General features: G+C 59.8%; 1 protein-coding gene across 17 annotated transcripts in view; it reads left to right on the top strand.

Moving 5' to 3' along the window:
- Positions 1-21,268, top strand: part of TTC7B (tetratricopeptide repeat domain 7B) — a 245,535-nt gene that overhangs the window by 209,147 nt on the left and 15,120 nt on the right. For 16 of the 17 annotated variants that reach the window (XM_089322087.1, XM_089322085.1, XM_089322083.1 and 13 more), the window contains one exon: positions 7,063-7,265. In XM_089322087.1, coding sequence (XP_089178213.1) covers positions 7,063-7,265 — 203 coding nt within the window. Of the gene's footprint in view, positions 1-7,062; positions 7,266-8,861; positions 19,126-21,268 lie in introns of those variants that run through there. The other variant, XM_089322084.1, reaches the window with a different exon arrangement.

The following is a 21,268-nucleotide window of genomic DNA, read 5'->3' as shown; positions in this document are numbered from 1 at the left end:
TGCCCTCCTCCCGCCCCTCCCGGGCCCCACCCCAGCACTGGGAGGTGGCATCAGCAGCAGGGTGGTGGGCGAATCCTGTGACCTGACCACCGTGCAGAGAGACAGCTCCCAGGAGTGCTTGGAGCAGGAGCAGGCTGTCCCAGGGCCAGGCCTGCCCAGAGGTGGGGCCAGTCTGGATGAGTCCACTCTGCCACACCTGCCCATTCTCCTTCCCTGGAGAGTTCTGATGAATGGTTAAACTTGCAGGTCGCTGTGTGTGTCACATGTTATTCCAAGGACTTTGTGTGTCTGACCATGTGTAGTCCTTATAACCTTATGAGGTTTATTTATTAATTTTTTTTGAAAGACAGATCTTTTATCCATTGGTTCACTCCCCAAATGCCCACAACAGCCAGGACTGGACCAGGAACTCAATACAGGTCTCCCATGTGTGTGACAGGGACCCAAGTACTTGAGCTTCCACCTGCTGCCCCACCCCCACCCCACCCTGCCAGAGTGTGCATTACAAGAAGCTGGAATCAGGAGCAAAACCAGGACTCAAAGCCTGCCGCTCCGCTGTGACATCCCCGAACATCTACCCCTCAGGTTTAAATAACCTTATTCACCCCTTTTTGCAGATGAGAAGCTGAGACTCTTATCTAGGGTAACATGACTAAGAGGCTGGGAAGCCAAGATTCAGACCCAGCTGGTGTGGCCCCAGCAGGCACTTAGTGGGGCTGCACTCCGCCCGTGGGCACCTCCCACACGCTGGCATCCAGCTGGGCAGACTCCCGCCCCCCTGGGGTTCACAGGAGCTGACTGGTCCCCTCCCAGGGAGCCACTGAGAACTGAAAGCCTCCCCCAGGCACATGAGAACAGAGGCCTGAACAGAGGTCAGCTCTTGACGGGAGGCACAGAGGAAGGCCTCGCGGCCGCGCGAGCACTGAGAAGTGGCAGGGACCCTGCGCTGGAAGCCTGAAGAGCGAGCAGCGAAGGGGGCGGAGGAGAGGCCAGGAAGGAGCGTGCCCCTGGGGGCCAGGGTGAGAGCTTCGACCTTGACCCCCACAGCATGGAAGAGCTCTGGGAGGGCTGCAGGCAGAGCAGGAGAGAGTCAGGCTGAGCGCTGTGGAGTGGTCTCTCCAGCTAAGTGGTGAGCCGAGTGAAGGAGCAGAGGAAAGCTGGGAGCAGGTGCCAGAGGAGGGCGGCGTCGGTGCCTGCGTGGCGTTTCTGAGGTCGAACTGTCGGGAGTGGAGCCAGATGCAGGGGAGGGGGACAGGGACAGAAAGAAGAATCCTGCACTGGGCCTGAGCTGGGGGTGACAGGTGACACTGCTTGCGTGGGGCAGCCTGGGAGAGGAACTGACTGCTCGGTCAGGGAGCTGGAGAGTCCAGCGCCTCGGGTCCTCGGGCTGTGCTGGTGACGATGCCACGCAGGCGCCTGCGTCCTCAGGCCCCCACATCCCACCTGGGCGGGAAGCAGTGAGGTCAGAGGGGCCTGTGGCCCTGAGCAGCCCCTTCCCTCCCATCAGAGGCTGTCAGCATTTCTGTGCCTGCGCCCTTTGCAGAGAGCGGCCTTTCGGAGCCCACCCTGTCGCCGGGCTCTGCTCTCGTGCCCAAGTGCGTTCTTACTGCTGGCTGGTCGGCTGTGTGCTTCCAGAGCCCACTTCCCTCTGCTACAAGTTCCCGCAGCCCCGAGTAGGTTTACAGGGCCCTGCGTTTCACTGTGTAAATGCCCCTGGAAGAAGGGACTGGAAGAAGGGACGGGGACCCGCCTCTTGTGCTGCGCCCCTCGGTGGAGCTGTGCACAGAAACCACGCCCCGACTCCGCCCCTCGCTTTGCATTTATGCATCTGCAGACTTTTCCTGAGCACCGCTCAGTGCTGGAGCCTCTGCTAGGAGCCGCCTCTGGGTCGGCAGGCAGCACAGTCCAGGCCATGTGTTTGGAGGCTTTGGGGAGCTCAGAACAATCCCCCTTCGCTCAGCTCCTGAGCTCGGAACCAGCTAAGACAAAGGAGGCAGCTGGAGTGCAAAGACCTGCCGTGTTCCAAGGGAGACTGACGTCACAGCTGGGTGGGAGACCCCATCCCCGCCTGCTGGCCTGCCACTGCAGGGGCAGAGCCCGGGGTGGCCTGCAGGAGGGACAAGGCACTCAGTGACTGCACACAGGAAGAGCAGGCCCGAGTCCTCCCCGAATCTCCCGTCCAGTGGAAGCAGGAAGGGGCCTGGGGAGGGCCCAGGCCCCTGCCAGAGACAAGGAGCAAGGACTGGTGCATCCTCTAGCGCAGTGATGTGACCGCGGTGGTGACAGAGGCCATACCAGGTGCTGGGGGAGCACAGAGGCGGCAGGGTGCCGAATCGCAAAGCCCTCTTCTGGGGGGTCCTGGGCTTTGAGCCGGGGACTCCCGGCGAGGGAAGCTTCGGAACGGCGCAGGCTCACAGGAAGTACCACCTGGCCTCCTTGTGTTCTGGGGCCCAGCACAGTGCTGTGCACAGAAGGCTATGTGCAGGGGTGGTCTCAGGGGCTTCCCTTCTCTTCCTCAACCCCATCCCAGACTCCTTGATTGGATCAGGAAGTCCCACCACCAAGGCCTCCTTCCTGGGGCCTGAGGCACTGTGTCCGGGAAGCTGTGGCTTCCTTCAGAGAGGAGTCACTGTTCCTTGTCATTGTCTTAAAGGAGCTGTGATAAAATGTAGAGGCTGGGCCTGGCTCCGCCTACTGTCCTGAGACTCCCTGCACCTCGTGCACCTGTCTTCTCTTGCAGCCTCCAGGAGCAGCGTCCTTGCCCCGGCTTGATGCCACTCAGGGCTCGCAGCCTCCGCTGGCTGGGTTAACCCTTAGCACTGCCCTTGGAGGGTGGAGGCAGGATCTGCCCCCGTCTCACAGCTGAGCAGGCCTGGAGCAGCTGGCAGGCGAGCTCAGGGATACTCTCGGGACGCTGTGGCTTGCAGACTGGAAGCCATAGCTACAGGCAAGGGGAGGGAGACGAACCTAGAGGGGACCCATGCTGCCTGCTCTTGGGAATCGTTTTGTAGATTTCCAGAAATACTTCTGGGGGAAAAAAAAAAAAGAGAGAGACTCCATTGGCAAAGATGGTTTGAAAATCACTGCAGAACTTTGTGCCCTGTCTCCTGCCCTTGTTTTTTGTTTGTTTGGATTTTTTTTTAAGATTTATTTGTTTATTTAAAAGTTAAAGAGTGACAACAAAGAAAAGAGAGAGTGAAAGTTTCCATCTGCTCGTTTAATCCCCAAATGGCTGCAAACAGCCAAGGCTGAGCCAGGATAACGCGAGGAGCTGGGGGTTCTAGTGGGTCTCCCACAGGGGGACAGGGGACTCAGACCATCCTCCACTGCCTCCAAGGGTTCATATGAGGAAGTGGAGTCAGAAGCAGAGCAGGGGCCTGTGCTGCGGCTTGGTGGGCTAAGCACTGGCCTTCCGCACAGGCCATGGTCTGTATCCCGGCCACTCCTCTCTGATCCAGCTCTCTGCTGTGGCCTGGAAAAGCAGCAGAAGATGGCCCCAGTCCTTGGGCCCCTGCACCCACATGGGAGACCTGGAAGAAGCTCCTGGCTCTGGATTGGCCCAGCTCTGGCTGTTGCAGCCATTAGGGGAGTGAACCAGCGGATGGAAGACCTCTCTCTCTCTCCCTCTTTCTCTCTCTGCCTGTAACTCTACCTCTCAAGTAAATAAATAAATCTTTAAAAAAAAAAAAAAATGTGGAGCCCTCTGAAATGGGATGCCCACCTCACAGGCAGCAGCTTAGTCCCCTGCACCACAACGCTGACCTGTGTCTCAGCTCTTGAGCTTGAGAGGAAGGGCGCGGGTCTGCGCGACTGCCTCGGGAGCCCGGGCCTAGACAGCCGCACAGGTTTCCTCCCTCAGCCTCCAGGGCCCTGGAAACGAGTCCGGAGGCGGATCCTCTCCCAGCCTTGCGGCCCCGACGTGAGTCCATGGGCCACTTCCACTTCCTCACCCCGAGAAGGGCGCCTGAGGACACGGTGATAGATGAGCCACTCGGCATCGCGTTTGGTCTCCCGGAGGCCCCTCCTGGAGCAAGCCTTATGTGTCCTGTGCCATGCTGGTAATTAAGGCTCCTCCCCACCTCGACTCCCGTGACAAGAATTCTGGGAGCCTGTGTCCCGGCTCCCCCAAAGCAGCCTTTCTGTCACAGTGACCTGGGCGTGTGCCCTAAGGTAGCTGCAGGCCTGGAGAGCTCGTGAATGCACACAGCCGCTCATCCCCAGTGTGGCAGCAGGTGTCAGGGACAGGGACGTTCTGTACAGCCCTCCGAGTGGCCACCGCGCTCAGGTAACCCAAAACCGCAGCAGGTCCCTGTTGGACTCTCTGGCGAGAGCTTCGGGAGAATTATGTTACTGAAGGCAACAGGCATTCCTGACTGTGTCGTTATGAGGGTTGTTTATCTCCCAGGAGGGACAAGGCCTGGCCCGGCCCATAATGAGGGCCAGAGAAACGCCCTTTGATGGTCCTGCGGTTCCCTTGGGGGGCGCAGGTGCTCAGCAAGGACCTCTGGAGTCGAGTCTCGTGAGAGGCATCGCCCCCGTAGGACCCAGGAAATTGTGTGGGGTGGCCCGAGTTTCTGTGTCTGCAAGGGTGGCTTGGGTCCCTCGGTGTCCCTGGGCCGGTTTGTCATTTCCCTGTGCTCCTGTTAGGAGGGCCCTGGCGGGCAGGAGGACAGACAAGGTGCAGGCTGGGCCTGTGCCAGGCTCTGGCCTGGCCTGGGGAGCCAGTCTTTGCTATGAATAGGATCGTCAGGGAAGAGGAGGTGGCTGTGGAGGGGACCAACCCAGGCGAGTGAGGTCAGGAGGTCAGCAGAGGGAACGCTGCCCACCACTGAGAGAGAGCACCTGCCCTCACGCAGCCCCCGGCTCAGTGCTGGAGAGGAGCACTGGCTGTCCGGGAGCACGCCCAGGACCCCTCAGCCAGAGAGCTGCAGGGCTGGGGAGGGGTCAGGTCAGAGAAGGCAGAAAGGCCTTGAAGAGGGCTGGGGTCAGGGAGGCAGGCAGAAGCCACAGAACGGACAAAATCCAGAGCTGGAACACCTGCCATGTGTGGGGGCAGCACTCAGTGCCAACAGGCCCTGGTGGTGCGGGGAAGCAGCTGAAAGGTCACAGGTCAGGGAGGGCAAGGGAGCCTGTCACCACGGGCGCCCAGTGCCAGGCAGAGGGATCTGGTGTACTTGGGCAGAGGAGATGTGCGCTCCATAGAGGCCTCGGGCAGAGGCTCCAGGCCAGGCTGCCTGTGTGCTGCTCTGGCTCTGCCTCTAGGTTGTCATTTTGCTCTACCCTGGGACGGTGGGTGAGTCAGCCTCTCTGGGCCTCAGTTTCTTCATCTGTACAATGGGGATAAAGCAGTATTTCGATTGGATCACTGTGCAGACTAAACAGGAAATGAGAAGACTTCCTGGTTCCAGGTGCACTTTTTTTTAAAGGTTTATTTACTTATTTATTTACTTGAAAGGCAGAGTTACAGAGAGAAAGGGAGAGAGCTTCTGTCCACTGGTTCACTCCCCAGGTAGGGACAACAGCTGGGGCTGGGACTGAGCCAGGCCAAAGCCAGAGGCCAAGAGCTTCATCTAGGTCTCCCCTGTGGGTGCAGTGGCCCAAGTACTTGGGCCATATTGTACAGCTTTCCCAGGCACATTAGCAGGGAGCTGGATCAGAAGTAGAGCAACCGGGACTCGAACCCGTGCCCATGTGGGATGCCAGCACTGCAGGCAGCGGCCTTTCTACGCCACAGCGCCGGCCCCTGTCAGGTGCATGTTACTCAGTGTCAGCTGTTGTCATTACTGCTGTTATTCACCCATTCAGCAACCACATACTGCGTCCCAACTCCACGCCAGACTCTGTTCTCAGCACAGTAGTCTGGGGCATGGGACACACAGGTGGGAGGACCAGGAAGGAAACAGAATGGCTCGTGCTGGGGGAGGGGAGGGGCAGTGGTGTCAGGAGATGGCCACACAAGGCCTCCTGGGAACAAAGACTGGAAGGCTTCCTGGAAGGGGTATGAGCAGGCACCAGGCCTCTGCCCCAGGGCTGGCTGGCCAGAGGCTGAGAGTTCACAAAGCGGACTCCAGGAGGCAACTAGGTGAGGCCTGTGAGAGAGCTGGTGAGACGTTCCCATTCCGCATTGTCATGTTCTGACATTGCTGCTTCTGAGTGTTCTGGTTTGTGCTGTCATGCACGCTCTCCGTATGCGTATGTACAGAACTCGGAGAGACCGGCACGGGGGTCTTTCACTGCCAGAGTGAGGCGGGGGGCCCAGGCGACAGTGATGAGATGGGCTCAGTGACCCCAACAGGGCGGCCTGTGAGTAAGGGCAGAGCAATGGAGCTGACCGCTGTGGCTGCAGAGGGGAGAGAGGACTCAGACGCGAAATGCTCCCAGCCTGGGGCCCCTGGGGTGCGTGAGGGGTTCCTGGGGGAGGCCAGGGCTGCAGGGCCGCTGGGGCGCCCCGCAGAGAGCCTGAGCCTGGCAGGAAGGTCACGGCCCTGCTCGTTTGGAAAGTGGCGGCCTGGTGTTGCAGAGGGTTCTGCTGGTGTGGCGCAGTTGAGAGTCTCCAGGGTGCTGTCACTTGCCCTGGCAGGGCCTGTGTCAGATGGAGCAGCCGTTTCACTTCCTCCTGTAAATGCGTGAGCTGCGGCCTTGCCGCGCTGCCTGGCGTCAGGAGAGCAGGCCCAGGGGCAGAGCCGTAGCCCTGCAGGGCCCTGCATCTCTGGTGGGCTTGTCCCTGTGCTCACCCGGCCCTTCCTCTGTGGTTGTTGGAGCCGAGGGCAGGGCTGGGCCGGCCTGTGTCCAGACACAGAGGCGCCCCGGGTGGGCCCTGGGGGTGGGAGTGCCACTGTGCCCTCTGCTCGGGGATGACCTGTGTAACAGCAGGTGGAACCCTCGACAGCAGCAGGCATGAGGGAAATGTCAGCCTGCGCTGTTCCCGCAACGGGTTGCATCAGCCAGCTCTGGGCCCTGCCCGATACTCACAGGGGCAGGCAAATGTCCCCAGCCAGGCTCATGGCGCCTCAGAAGGGCAGTGAACCAAGAAGGCCTCTTCTCTCTGCTCTCCCCCAACAGCGGAAGTCTACATTGGCATCGGGAAGCCCGCGGAAGCCACCGCCTGCACCCAGGAAGCTGCCAACCTCTTCCCAATGTCCCACAACGTGCTGTACATGCGGGGCCAGGTCGCTGAGCTCCGCGGCCACCTGGAGGAAGCCCAGCGCTGGTATGAGGAAGCTTTGTCCATCAGCCCCACCCACGTGAAGAGCATGCAGCGACTGGTGAGTGTGAGGGCCGGGCAGGGACCCCACTCTTGTGTGGGGGCTCCCCCTGGAAGCAGCAGGAGGCTCGTGACCCTCAAACCCTCTGCTTCCAAAGGCCGCTGCACCTGACTGGCCAAGCCGTCACAGGGCACGCAGCCAGCACGCCGTCCGACTTGCCGTCAGTGCACGTAACACCCCAGGAGTCGGCAGCAGCTGACCTAGCGTCCCACGGGAGAGCTTTGGGTCAGTGGGTTCTGGCCCAAGCCACCCTGTGGCCCAGGGTCTGATAAAGGCCCTCTGTGGCCTAGGGACTGTCACTGTCATCTTGGGCTCTGCACGGCTCACAGCAGCCACCTCAGGGGTGTGCACACCCCCAGGGATGTCAGTACCAAGGTCAGAGCACTCTGTAAACTGGGGGCCTCGGCAGCTTGGCCTGGGCCCCTGCTCAGTCACTGCGGTTTCCGTACTGCTAGCCCTGTGGCCCCAGAAATGCACATGGCCCTCTTCTGGATGCCCGGACAGAACCTGGGGTTGTCCCGCCGCCCCCTCACTGAGGACCACCTTTGAGAGGTCCTGGAGTGGCTGCCCCGCTGTCTCAGTGAGCCGGGAGCAGCCTGGTCTCAGGAGAGCTGCGTCTGTCTCCGGAGTGCAGCGCTGCACAAGCCCCGGGCCCCCTCTCTTCCCTCAGAGTCTGAGTTGGCGCCTGCAACGTCAGCCAGGTCCGAGGGCTGGAGAGGAGCCGCCCTGCCCACTCTGGGCCTGCACGCTCGGCCTCGGGGCTGAATTCCTGTTTTATTCTTAGCGGTAGGACGTCTCTGAGTGGAAAGGAAAGCCTCATAATGGGATTGGGGTGCCCTCCATGTTGTCAGCCCAGGAGCCCTGCACCCGTGATCTCCAGTGTGCGACAGAGCACGAGCACCGCACAGGGGCCCAGGGGCGGCGCGCGGTCCCTGTGCGGTCGGCCGCTTGCTCTTCAGCCTCAGGCGGGGCGAGTGCGTGTCCATGGTTTCCTACTGAGTAGTGAAATACTGCAAGCTGGGGCAGAGGCTAAGCCGCAGGACCGCTCCTGGGGGCCGGGCAGGTGGCTCTAAGTTAGACCTGCGCTCCCCTGGCCTTGGGCCCCAGCCTCCCTCCAGGAGCCTTGGGTCCCTGTGAGCTGGGCCAGTTCTTCCCCTGCTGTGCTGTTGCGGGAAATGCTTTCCCTAGCGGGGAGCTGAGCGGAGTTCCTGGCACCCACTGGGTGCTTATCAACTACAAAGCCAAGGCAGTCCTTTTCAGTTGTAAAGATAAATTAGACCCTATAGTACTCACAGCTACCCCCCCCCCATTTCCTTTTATGAGCATTCTGTAGCCCCGTACGGCTTTATAAATAATTTTACGTATTACCCAAACATTAGTGTGTTTGATTAAAAATATTACCTGGGCTTTTAATTTTTGTCTCCCTATTGTAAGAGGAATTTGTAAAGAGCTTTTCGGATCTCCGGGCTTTGTCTGGAGCTTGGGGAAGAGCTATAATCAACGCCAGGAGCCCAGCCTTTGTGTTAAATAGAGGCAGCGGGTTTCCACCCCGGGGCCTATGAATCATTCAGAGAAGCGGTTCTTGTTCATCCGCAGGGGGAACACAGGAGACAAAACACCGCAGAGGAAAATGGCACCGCGAGAGTTTTCTGTTTCACCTTGGAGCTTTTCAGGACACCTGAGCTCCCTGACAAATGCCAGGCACTTTCCTTTCTGAGAGGGGCAAGCAGGGAGGCTGGCGAGCGCGGGCCCAGGCTGGTGGCAGGGCCATGCCTGCTGGCGCCTGGGCAAGCCGCGGCCTGAGCCCCTCCAGGCCCAGACACGTAGGCCTTGGGAGATCTTGCTGGTGGGAAAGCGGAGTAGTGGTAGACTTTGAGACCCTGCCCCTGCGCTCTGATATGGTGAAACCCCTTCCTGACCGGAGGCAGGCTGAGAGCAGTGTGCCTGCCCAGCTCAGATTCCTGCCGTCAGACATACGCCCAGTGACTGCGGCCGGGGTGACGGCCAAGGGGGCCTGGAGCAGTGTTTCTTGGGAAGCTTATGAATGATGCACTATGACCTGTGTCCTTCCCAGCCTGCCCCCTGGGACCCAGCCCATAGCTGGGGGAGCCCTGCTGCAGTGCAGGGGAGGGGGTCCCCATCCTGCTGGCACCGCTCGGCCTGCCGGGCCCAGGAAGGGGCAGCCCCTGGTCTCCCCTGGTTCTTTGGCCCTGAGCTGGCACGACCCCTCCCTTGCCTATGTGTGTTTTTGTGACCCTGGGGGGTCACAACAAAGGGGGTGGGAGGAAGGGAGGCAGGGAAGACACCCTGAGGCAGAATCCCCCTCTGAGCCTCGGTCCTGTGGACAGGCGGGTGTTAGCACCGAGATGTCCCAGAGACAAAGTAAACACGAGAGCTGAAGTCTCTTGCCAGTGACACCAGGACTTGTCTATCCTCCCGGAAACCAGACTGCACGCAGGCCCCCAGTGGACAGGAAGGAAGGGACGGGGGTGAGGGGGAGCTCTCCATAGGGAGATGAGGTCAAGTCCAGGCCAGAGGCAGGGCACCAGGCCCCGAGGTGGCAGAGGGAGACAGGGGCAGCCACGTGCATCAGGGAAGCGTATGTGAGTGAGCAAGGGGGTGGCCTGTGCAAGCCAGGCTGAGCGAGGGCCGGGTATCAAGACTGGAAAGATTCTGAAAACGTGGCACCAGACACCAACAAAGAACCAACCAAGGAGGCCTCATGGGAAGGAACCGAGTGTGAGGCAGAATTTGGGCCCTGGAAGAAAACCCCAGGAGGCAGGCGCTTCTGCAGTGGTCTTAACTCTCAGAGAGGAAGGCGAGCCCGAGGGTCAGTGCTGGGCAGGGCCGGGGCAGGCCGGGGGTGGCAGTGAAGACGGGAGGGAAGGAGCTGTCTGGCACAGCAGTCACAGCGGGGGACTTCAGAGAATTGCAGAGGAAGGTCCACGCTGGGCCTGCTCCACGGAGAACACTTGTGGACTTCTCAGCTCGTAAGTGCAGGACATGCCCCAGTCACGTGGTCACAAAGCCGTGGTGACGGAGGGTGGGGTCCAGGGGCATATGGTAGTCATGAAAGCAAATCAAAGGTCAGCCCTTGGCCAGAGAAACATAAATTAAACCCCAGGGAAACTGACACTTGTCTAATAGCTTTAGCATATTGTGTGTGTGTGTGTGTGTGTGTGTGTGTGTGTGTGTGTGTGAACAGTCCCACACAGTGAGAAGGGAGAAGAGAAAGCGTATGTTTAGTGACAATGGTGAGTCAGGACAAGGCCAGGGGAGCCCCAGGGTGCCAAGTGTGGGCAGCTGTGAGGGGGGCAGTGCGCTGATGAGGGGGCAAGTTACAAAGTCACGTTGTTGGCAAGGGGAGGAGTCTTTTCCAAGAAAATAAAAGCCTATTTTCATTTTATTTTTGCCTAAGTATATATATTTACATTTAACTACCTGCTCTGTTAAAAAGCCTTTAGCACCCAGTGCCCAAAGTGAATTACTGAAATCCAAGCAATTTTTTTTTCCAAATCAGTTCCTGCATTCCGAAGTTGGGGGATGGGGTGTGGCAGTCCAAGGCAGGCTGGGGGCCCAAGGACCTGCATGCTGGGTGCCCCTTCCCAGGCCAAGGGCAGGTGCAGAGGCTCCGTGTAGCCGAGGACAAAGTCGCCAGGGCGGAGACAGACTGGTTGCCCTCCGATAAAGTCAGTCTGAACTCTGGAGGGCAATGCTGAGACTGGAAGGTGGGGAAGGAACCAGGGCTTTCGGCAGCGAGAAGGTGGCCAGGAGCCAGCAGAGCTGCAGGGCAGGCCGTGCGCTAGCAGGACGCTCGGATCTGCCCGCCACACATCTGACAGGTTGCGAAGAGTGCAGAACAGAAGCAGATGGCCAAGGTCAGCCACGGTTTGGAGAGGGGACGGCACAGGAAGAGAGGATAGGAGCCCCCAGGCGGCCTTGAGGATGCCTGGAAGCTGGAAAGGCCCTGTGCAGAGAACCACGGCAGGGGCAGCAGGGGTGCCTGTGAGACAGGTGCCCCACCCCACAGCCAGAGGAGGAGGGGGATGCGTCCCCTGCGGGGCGGAGGACCCCACCCTGCCCCTGCCAAGCCTGGGGACTAAACCATGGAATTTCAGAACCAGTGTCAGTCCGTCGATGAGAAAAATCTGGATTCGAAGTGCAGAGAGGCCACCTCCCAGGCGCTGATGTTCCCAAGATGAGGCTGGGGCCCGTGAAGGGGGCAGCGGGAAGTCCAGGGCTGCTGAGCTTCAAGCCGCCTCCAGAGGAAGCGGGGTTCCAGAGCGTTCGGGGAGTGTGGGGTGGGGCCCCGCCCTGGCTCCCAGGAGTGTGGCTGGAGGAATGGCCTCCATGTCAAGGGGTCCTGGGGATGGGATGCAGCCTGGGGGAGGGTGTGTAGGAAGATACATCCTTGTGCCTGGGAGCGTGTTTTGCCGATAGAACACGTTTGTCAAGTCTCCATCAGGGGTGTCTAAGAACCGATGCAGCTTTCTGTGCAGGGCGTGGGGGCCCTAAAAGAGCTTGCACGTGTTCTGTGGATAGACGGGAAGCCAGCAGACCTCTCACAAGCAGGAGGGCTTCAGGCTGGGGGTTCACGTGCAGACTGCCTTCCAGGGCTTTCTCCAGGATCTGAGGTTTTTGGAAACATCAGAAACCCAGAGCGACACCAAATATAAAACCTTGAGAAGTGGCACTGCCATTCTGTCCCAGGGGACTGCAGCAGCAGAGGACGGCAGAGGTGGGCTGAGCTGAGAAAGCACTGGTGGAGGGGGCTTCGGCAGCACCAGGGCGTGGGGTGCAGTGGGGTGCATGTGACAGCTTAGTTGCTGTAACAGCTCTGCAGGCTGACCCGACAAATCAAGGCCTGCCGTGGGAGCGGCCTTTACCCTGCCTCCCGGCTGGCGCGGCTGTTCACCGTGTGAACACGCATGCAGGGTGGCAGCCAGGGCTTTCCCAGGGTCAAGGAGGAGCACTTCCGCTCCACTCCGGCAGCTCACGTGGCCCAGCCGTGAGGCTCGCTGTCCCTCTGTTCAGTGAGACTTGGCGGGGAACTGCTGGGTCCCACATCTCATTGGTTGGCTGTGCGTTGTCCAACCTGTGCCCTGTTGGGGGTGAGAACAGCGTGAAAATGTGTTTCTCCAGAATCAGGCAGCCTGCATCTGTGCGTCTGTCAGGGGACCAGGGCCCAACACACGGGACAACTTCCCGGCCAGTGCCTCTCGAACCGTCCCTGGGAGAAACAGGTCTTCTGTCCCTGCTGTTCCCCTGGGAAGACCCAGGCACACTGAGGCAGGGTCGGTGCGCCCTTGCTGATCTCAGGAGAGGATCTCTTCCATCCAAAGTGTCAGTTTCCTCCGGGACGTGGAAAGAGCGACTGGCAGGAGACAGAACTCCGTGACAGGCCATTGAGGGGGCTCCGTCCACTACCGATTGCGTTTTCTTTCAGAAATGAAAACTGCTGTTAAAATTAAGCCGTACAACCTTTTCCCTGAAGAAAAGGCTTAGGAAGCATTTGGGCGTCACCAGCCTGTGCACCTGCGGGCTGGCCGATCATACAAAAGCCTCGGTCTCTGTGCCGCCGTTACTTGCTGTGATTGGGGTTCAAACTCGCAGTGGAGAGGAAAGAGCAGTGTTTCCTGGCAGGTGTGTCAGCCTTCGCTGCTGGTTCCATCTTCCCTCCCTCTCCCTAATGGCACACACTGGCGCCTTTGATGGTTTGATGTCCTTTCAACAATTATCAGCGCTTGGCACAAACACGGCTTTTTATCTGCAATGACACCTGAAACCTCAGACAACCCTGTCTGCACGTTTGTTCTGAAGCTGTGCGGCGAGAGGGGGAGTTTCTTGTTTGCCGATGGAGGAACCTGCCTTGGTGACCTGCCCCGGGTCAGAGCCTTAGTCAGCGGCTGAACCAGCACAGGGAGGGAGTCAGGCTGTGTCAGCGAAGCCACTTGAGAGTGCAGCACTTCGGGGACAAGACAGCGTGGAGGTTAAGAGCGCTGGGGCCAGCCTGCGTGGGTTCAAGTCCCAGCGCTGTCGCGTGCTAACGGTGTGACCTGGAATGAGTTCTTAATCCTGCTGGACTTCCGTTTGCTTGGCAGTAAAACGGGGATGATGATGGTGTCCCTGACGGTGTTACTGTGTGGGTTAACCCGTCAGCTCGAGTGTTACTGTTGTGCACTACAGGTGGGGTCACACCCAGGGTGGATGCTCCTTTGTATCACCTGACACCTTTGGGACAGGAATGGCTGAGTTTCATTGGCTGGAGGAGGAAGATTTGCCCTTGACCTGGTGTTGGCCCAAGGCTTCTCAGTATCCCTGGATGAATGTTCTAGGGCGCCTGGAGCCCAGGCTGCCAAGGCTGAAAGGAGTCCAGGGCAGGGTGGAGGCCCCGCTGGCATGGGGGGTCCTCAGGAAGAGACTTCTGGCTGCTCTCACCAGGGGCCGGGCCGGGCCTCTGTGCTGCACCGTCCCCTCTGGGCCACCCCAGGGTTGCCACAGAAGACATCCCCACACAGGTCAGGCCCTGGAGGGCAGCCTGGCTCAGAACACATGTCCGCTGAGGACCTCTGCCCCAGTCTGTTCACTGTTCACTGATCTGTCCATGCCTGGACAGCACGGTGGCCGGCGCAGACCAGGTGTGGGAGTGGCTGGGGATCAGGAGCCAGAAGCTGGGTGGGCATCATCAGAAAATACCATTTTTAAAAAATTTATTTTATTTTTCTTTTCAAGATGGGGGAGTGGAATCTTCCATCCTCTGGTTTACTCCCCAAATGGCTGCAATTGCCAGGACTGAGCCAGGCTGCAGACCAGAGCCAGGAGCTTCACCTGAGTCTCCCATGTGGGTAGCAGGGGCCCAAGTACTTAGACCACCATCTGCTGCTTTCCCAAGCACACAGCAAGTAGCTGGATTGAATATGGAGCACCCAGCTCTTGAACCAGCAGCCATATGGGGTGCTGACGTCATAGGCCACACCTTAAATCCACTGCACCATGTTTACATGGCATTTTTTAAAGATTTATTTATTTATTTGAAAGTCAGAGTTACTCAGAGAGGCAGAGAGAGAGAGAGGTCTTCCATCCACTGGTTCACTCCCCAAATGGCCGCCAACGGCCAGAGCTGTGCCAGTCTGAAGCCAGGAGCCAGGAGCTTCTTCTGGGTCTTCCACATGGGCACAGGGGCCCAAGGACTTGGGCCATCTTCTACTGCTTTCCAAGGCCATAGCAGAGAGCTGGATTGGAAGTGGAGCAGCCGGGACACGAACTGGCACGCTCATGGGATGCCGGCACTGCAGGCGGTGGCTTTACCTGCTACACCACAGCGCCGGCCCCTACATGGTGTTTTAAATAGCCAGGTTAACTCTCCTGGTGTGCAAAGAGCTCTGGGTATCTGTGCTTTGGCCCTGGCACTGTCTTCTCTGGCCATGAAGACAGGAAAGACCCTGAGGCTGAGCTGGAGGGTGCAACCACGTGGTTCCACGTGAGACCACAGACCCCTCTAGTGCCGTGGGCTGTCAGTGTGTTCACAGCTGGATCTCAGGAGTACCTGTTGGGCTGTGGGGCAGGGCTTTTGCCAGGTGTGTGTGGCACAGCCAGATCCCCAGCTAGTGCACAGCGCCTGCTGCAGGGCCCGAGCCTGGGAGAAGACAGTGACTGCCCCCCAACGTCCTATCCTGATGTCCCCAAGCACATGCCTCCTTGTCACATTTGGGAAGTGTAGTGGAGACTGCCGTGGGACAGTGTCCCAGGGGCCCCGCAGTGGTCTGCCCAGGCTCCTTGCTCTCTGGCCCCGTGGGTGGCCTTCAGGCAAGGGCAGCCTGCCACCTCGTGGGCCTCCAAGCCCAGCCTGCAGCTCAGTTCAGATGGGGTCACACTCTGCGGAGTTGCTCAGAGCACTAATGCTCATGAGAGACTCGGGGCCGCCCAGCCCCCAGAATGCTCACCTAGAGGAAGGACACATTCCTGTGCCACCTGTGCGTGCCCTCCCCACAGAAGCCCTCCCCTGGGGCCAGATGCCAGTCCCCGGGCCTGCCCCACAGGGAAGTTACCTGGGAAGCTGAAGTGGCCTGTGGCCCCATTGGGTGGCTGGAGGCACTGAGTCACACGTGTTGGTGTGGCAGCCTTCAGGGGTCCAGGCCACGCAGCTGCAGTTACACCCCCTCCTCTGCTGTAGCTGACGTCCATGTTTCCACGGCACCAAGACCGTCGTTTCACATCCGGGTCAGAGGGTGGACCACGCTGGCCACTGGATGATCGCGGTAGCCATGACCAGACTCAGGCAGTGGGGGAGGCTGCAGTCAGGGGTGCAAACCCAGCAAAGAGGACTGAGCGGGAGGCACTGGCAGCCGCCTGGGGTAGAACGGGTCACTTCTGCTGTAGCACCTCGCATCCTTTTGAAACTGCCTGTTTGTACCTTGGCGCTCTCTTCTGGTTGCTGGGCACGTGTGTCCTCCTTGCAGCAGAAAGCACATCCCTGGGGGTGGAGGACTTGGCTCTGCAGCCACGTGACCATTGCTCGGCTGTGGCTCCTGTGCGTGCCCCCTCCTGCACTGTGGGGCTGCTCCCGGCAGCTGCTTCTCCTTGGCTTGGGCATCCCTCTGCCGCCAAACTTGTCTCTGTGCTGGGCAGGGAGGCATCGGCCACTCTGCTCTCGCCAGGACAGACGCACAGACGCCGTCAGGCCCCGCAGCACAAGCCCCATGGCGCCTGGTATCACCAGGCGTTGCTTTCCCTGCAGCCTAAAGACAGAATGATTTCTGTGTTTATTTCATTTTCGGTTTTGGAGTCTTGGATGACTAATTATGGGCTGTGCAGTTCAGTCTCTCATTAGTAATTATTATCTAAAATCATTGAAGAATCTGACCTACTCTATCCAAGCCATTTATCCTTAGAAAATCTGCCCCACGATTCCAGCCGGAGCTGACACTTGGGCTCTGCCATGGTCCGTGCTCCCTGGATTGGATCTGGCTGCTAGGTTTCACTTTCCTGGGTTTTCTGTGTCTCAGACCCGGAAGGTTGCAGATTCCTCTTCCCCTGTGCCCCTCCCTGGCTTCCCCAGCAGCCTCTGACCTCAGCCAGCCTGGAAAGGTGGCATGTGGGGCCCACCTGGCCTACAGGTTCAGCCCATCTCACATCTCGATTGCTTTCCCATCACTGAGAGCTGGTCCCAGAAGACCTCGCCTACTCTCTGTCTCTACCTCTCTCTGTAACTCTGCCTGTCAAATAAATAAAATAAATATTAAAAAAAAAAAGATGCAGATGGAAACCCTCAGGCCTAATGCTCGCCAGGTGTTGTGGGTTTAGAATCCCATTTTAATTCCCTAACCAAGCACTCCTTTTTTTAACTTACTTTTTTTTTTTTTATTTGAAAGGCAGAGTTACAGAAGCAGAGGCACAGAGAAGTCTTCTATCTGCTGGTTCACTCCCCAAATGGCCACAAAGGCCGGAGCTGAGCCAATCCAAAGCCAGGAGCCAGGAGCTTCTTCTAGGTCTTGCACACGGATGTAGGGGCCCAAGGACTTGGGCCATCCACTATTGCTTTCCTAGGCCATAGCAGAGAGCTGGATCTGAAGCGGAGCAGCCAGAACTCGAACCAGCCCGTATGGGACGCTGGCACTGCAGGCAGCGGCTCTACCCACTACACCACAGTGCCACTCCTCAAGCACTCCTTTTGCAGATGGGGAAACTGAGGCCAGACAGGGGAAGGAAAGACCCACGTGAACCCCTGATCTCAGTTTTGAAGGTCCCGTGCCTGTGAAATGGGGCAGTAGCAGTGGCTTCATGAGGTGGATGTGAAAGAGCTCTCTGGACTGCTGCAGGGCAGACCCTGCCCCCTCCCCCGGGACTGGCCCCCTGCTGTGATGGGGGGCAGGACTTCTCGGGCCCCTCCCCAGGCAGCGCCTGCTGGGCCCCGCCCCATCCTCCTGGGAGAAGTCTGTCCTCCTGCCTCTCTGCCGACCTGGAAGTCTCCCTCCTGCCATGCTGATTTCTGAGCGCAGACGCAGTCCCCAGGCTCACCCGGGGCACCCTTCCTATTGCCAAGGGGTGGGGCCGGGTCTTCTGAGGGAGGAAGGAACAACAGATGTGCCCAAATCACTGAGTGTCCAACCTCTGGGCCCCCAGCAGGTCCTAACAGAGCCAAGGCAGGAACGCCTTGGGAGCATTTCCGAACGTCACGGATCAGTCCTGCGCAAGGCTGGGCGTGAGCACCTGTGTGGTGGCAGTGCTGTTCCCGCTCCCCCTCCAAGCGCAGTCCTTCAGTCCCTCGCTGCTGACTCAGGGAGCCCGTCTCCTGGTGAGCGTGGAAGGATTAACACGATGGTACAGGCAGGCGGCGGGGGCCTCATTGTGTGCTGGGTGCCAGACTCGGTGCTGGGGACACAGACGTGACCCTGGCCTCCCCTCTGGCACTGCCTTGCCGTCCAGAGGGAGGGGCAGGAGCTCCCATAAGCTGGGGGCTCTGACAGGCAGCTGGTGCAGCGCACGCGTGACCGGAGCTTGCGGGCCGTGTTCTAGCAACACAGTGCAGGTTCAGGCTCTCGTTCAAGTCCAGGGACAGATGAATGTGAAGTAATAAGCCAGCTGTCGGCGAGACCACACATGGCTGGAGACATGAGCTGGCAACGGGTGGCAGATGGTGGCATCGAAGTCCTGCTTGGTGTCTAGCTGTGCTATGGCGCCGTGGTTGGGTGAGAAACGTCCTTAGTTGAAGTACTCCGGGATGAAACCTCCCCATGTCTGTAAACTGCTATGAGCACGCTGACCCTCACCCCCAATGCTGACGACACAGAGGGGACAGAGGTTCACGGTTGCCATGCTGAGGGGATGAGTGTGCACAGCTGTCCGTGGTGTTAGCCTTGCTTCTTGGCTGCAGGCTTGAGGTTTTTCATGATCAAGTTTAAACCAGTGAGTTGATGCGATCAGCCTCGCGTTTGGGAGAGCTCGCTCTGGAAGCTTTGGAGGGCAGACTGAGGGGCTTGTGCGGCCTGCCGAGGGCTCTGCTACAGGAAACGTGTGGGCCGCCCACGCTTGGCAAGGGGAGTGAAGGGCTGGCTGACCCAGGCCTCAGCTTTAGTGCCTGGGCAGACAAGATGCCTTCAACCAGAGGGGCACAGGAGGGCTGGCTCTGGGATGGATACTGGGAGGCCTGAGTGGTCGTGCTGAGAGGGGTGACCTGGGCCGGCCTGGAAGAGATGGCCCACGGGATGTGGCCACGTGGGCTGGGGGGCGGGGGAAGCAGCATCCACCAGTGGCAGCAGAGGGGAGACGAGAGTGCCTGGGATATAAATCCCAGAGAAGAAAAAAAGAAAGGAGGCCGAGGCCAGTAGCCCAGGGAGAGCAGCCGATGTTTAGGTTCTGATCTTGGGAGCAGGTTTCTACATCCAGCTGCAGCTGGGCTGGGGCCTGGCTCTGCCACACATGTAACAGCCCACTCTGCCCCCGGCCTGCGGCTGCAGCAGGCCCTGTTCCCAGCAGCGACTTCCGTGGTGTCCACAAAGCCACCTGCAGAAGAGTGCCGGAGGCAGGGAGGGGCTGTGGGGCATGTGCTGCGCTTTGCTGAGCCTGGCTTCTTCCCTGTGAGAGGGGATGTCGGCATCCACCCCCGCCCCAGCCAGCCCTGCCTCCTGGGGGTGGGGCCTGGCTGAGAGCACAGGTTCGGGTGTAGGTGTGGGCATGTGTATGAGCCCCAGGGACTTTGCAGGTGTACAGGGCGCATGCCGTGCCCTGGCTCCTGGAGGAAGGATTCTCTCCGCAGCTGTAACAGCAGTGACAGGTTCTGACGCATGTACAATAAGTCTGGCTTCCAGCCTCGCCAAGAGGTCAGTGGTCATCGGTCCTTCACTGAAACGCTGGCCATCGCCCTTCCAGATGAAGCTGCTGGCCTGCCCCGTGGGGGAGCCCGTGTGTCTCTCTCCAGACACAGGGGAGCCGAGCTGCAGGGACGCAGGGCCCCGCAGGGTCGCTCATCCTCAGCACCCGCTGCTGGATCCAGACAGATGCCTGGGGCTGGAACCAACGTGCAAGCGAGCCACCCCTGCAGCAATCTCCCAGAACAAACCAGAAGCAAAACCAGCCTCCTCCTAAGGACAGTGTGTTTCTCCAGGCCTCTCAAAGCAAGGCAGGTCAATGGAGTTATAATTGGCTCTCTAATTAGAACTCCCACAAGCTGTTAAGTTCTTTACCTGCTGCCTGGCATCTCACACAAAGGTGACAAATCTGCCTCTGCCTGGCAATGATTAAAGGAAGCCAGCTCCAGTCCCACCCCTCTTGCCGACAGCAGCCCCCTCCAGCTCCTTGCTCCCGCCCACACACCCACCAGCAAGCATGACAGGGGACACAGGCTGGCTTACAGGAAAATCGGCTGTAGGGAAATGGGCTCCGAGAGCGGGGCTGCTGGGTGAGCTTTGGAGACTGAATGGGAGGAGGCCAAGCCCTCGTCCCCGACTCGCAGGTGTGGCAAGTGTTCTGAGGGTGTCTCAAGAACGCATTAAGCCTCCCACAACGAGTCGCACCCCTCCTCTCCCTCCCTGTGTCCTCAACACAGCACTGTCAGGACCGCGGTGTGCTTTGTGTGACAGGGCCGGGTCTGTCGCCGCCCCAGCATCTCCTGTGCCCACTCTGTCCCTTTGCTCCGGGGCTGGCGCCTCGCCGTCCCTGGCAGCCAGCAGATGCAGCGGTGCGTGCCGGAGCCAGCAGCCCCGTCTGCTCAGCCCTCCACAGCCCCACCTGCAGTGGCTCCCCTTGGCAGGTTCACATCAGCCGTGGGAGGGGCATGTGGATGGTGGAAAGACAAGTGCTGCCGACCAGGGCGTTTTTCCCTCGGGAGCCCTGCATCCAAAGGGTGGGAGGGGAGGCAGAGCCAGGGGGCGCGGCGGACACGAGCAGAGGACCCCCACCCCCACCCCAGCCCTGACTCCCGGGACAGAGGGCGCTGGCCGTGCACAGATCTGAGGGAGCTCGCCTGCCATCCAGGAGGAGACGGAGCGGCTGCAGAGCGGGGGAGGCAGCACAGCTCAGGGTGCCCAGGCCAGGGAGGGGGAGAGCCGAGCTTGAGTTGTGCCCTCACCAGACACTGGCAGTGGGGGTGACTCGGCTCTCTCACTTAATCTCTGTAGCACAGAAGTGAACATTCCCACCTCGCAGGTTCGCCCAGGGGCCACACGTGGCCCTCAGCACTTGCCCTGTCCGGGAGCTTCGCCTGGAGCCCCTGTGCCCCCCTCCCCCTGGCACAGAGTGGCTGTGAGAATCGTGTGTGGAGTGGAGAGGCCTCAGGGGCCGACGAGGAGGGGTGTGGGCACCCCCGTGGGCCTGTCCCTCCCCTCCCCTTGAGAGAAACCAAAGCAAAGCAGGGAAGGGTCCCCATGGGCTTCCGGGGTGCTGAACCCCTCAGCTCCGGGGGACAGCCAGAGCCCGCAGGACAGGTCACCTCTGGCTGTCGGCAGGCGCTGTATGGGCCCCGGTGCCTGCAGTAGGAGCCGGAGAGCAGGTGGCCACAGGAGCAGTATCTCCGGGTGCCTTCCAGTGTCCCTGTCTCCTCCAAGTCATTGTTTAAGCCCCCAGGGACCGTTTCCGAGCTCCCTGCCTGGGCATCTGGCTCCTGGGAAAGCTAAGGATGTGCTCGTTAGCCGTGAACCATTGCACGGTAGGCGGCCTCGCGTATTACTCAGCTCGGCGCAGGGGAGCGGCCGCTTGGTGGGGCTCATCCCCACGGCGCTGACTCGCGGCTTGGAGGGAACAGCTCTAATCTCGATGCTGATTTATTCCACGTTGAGTGGCAAATGATAGGCACGCAACCGTGTGGGAGAGAATGTGCCAGGCTGGGCCTCCGCTCCTGCCCAGGGCTCCAGCCTCAGGAGTGCATCCGTTTCTGCACCGCCACACGGTTCCCCAGCCCGCATCTGGGGGCCCTGAGGAGAGAGCTCCCGGAGCAAGAGGCCCAGTTTCTGAGCGAAGGGCCTGCTTCTCTCGCCCTCGCTGGATCGCAGCCTTGGCTGTGCTGGTGC

This window comes from Oryctolagus cuniculus, chromosome 20 (genome assembly GCF_051225735.1).
Source record: "Oryctolagus cuniculus isolate XC-2025 breed Fujian yellow rabbit chromosome 20, ASM5122573v1, whole genome shotgun sequence".
Lineage (NCBI taxonomy): Eukaryota > Metazoa > Chordata > Mammalia > Lagomorpha > Leporidae > Oryctolagus > Oryctolagus cuniculus.
Note: the sequence above shows the minus strand (reverse complement) of the source record. Positions and strands in the feature narration are given on the sequence as shown.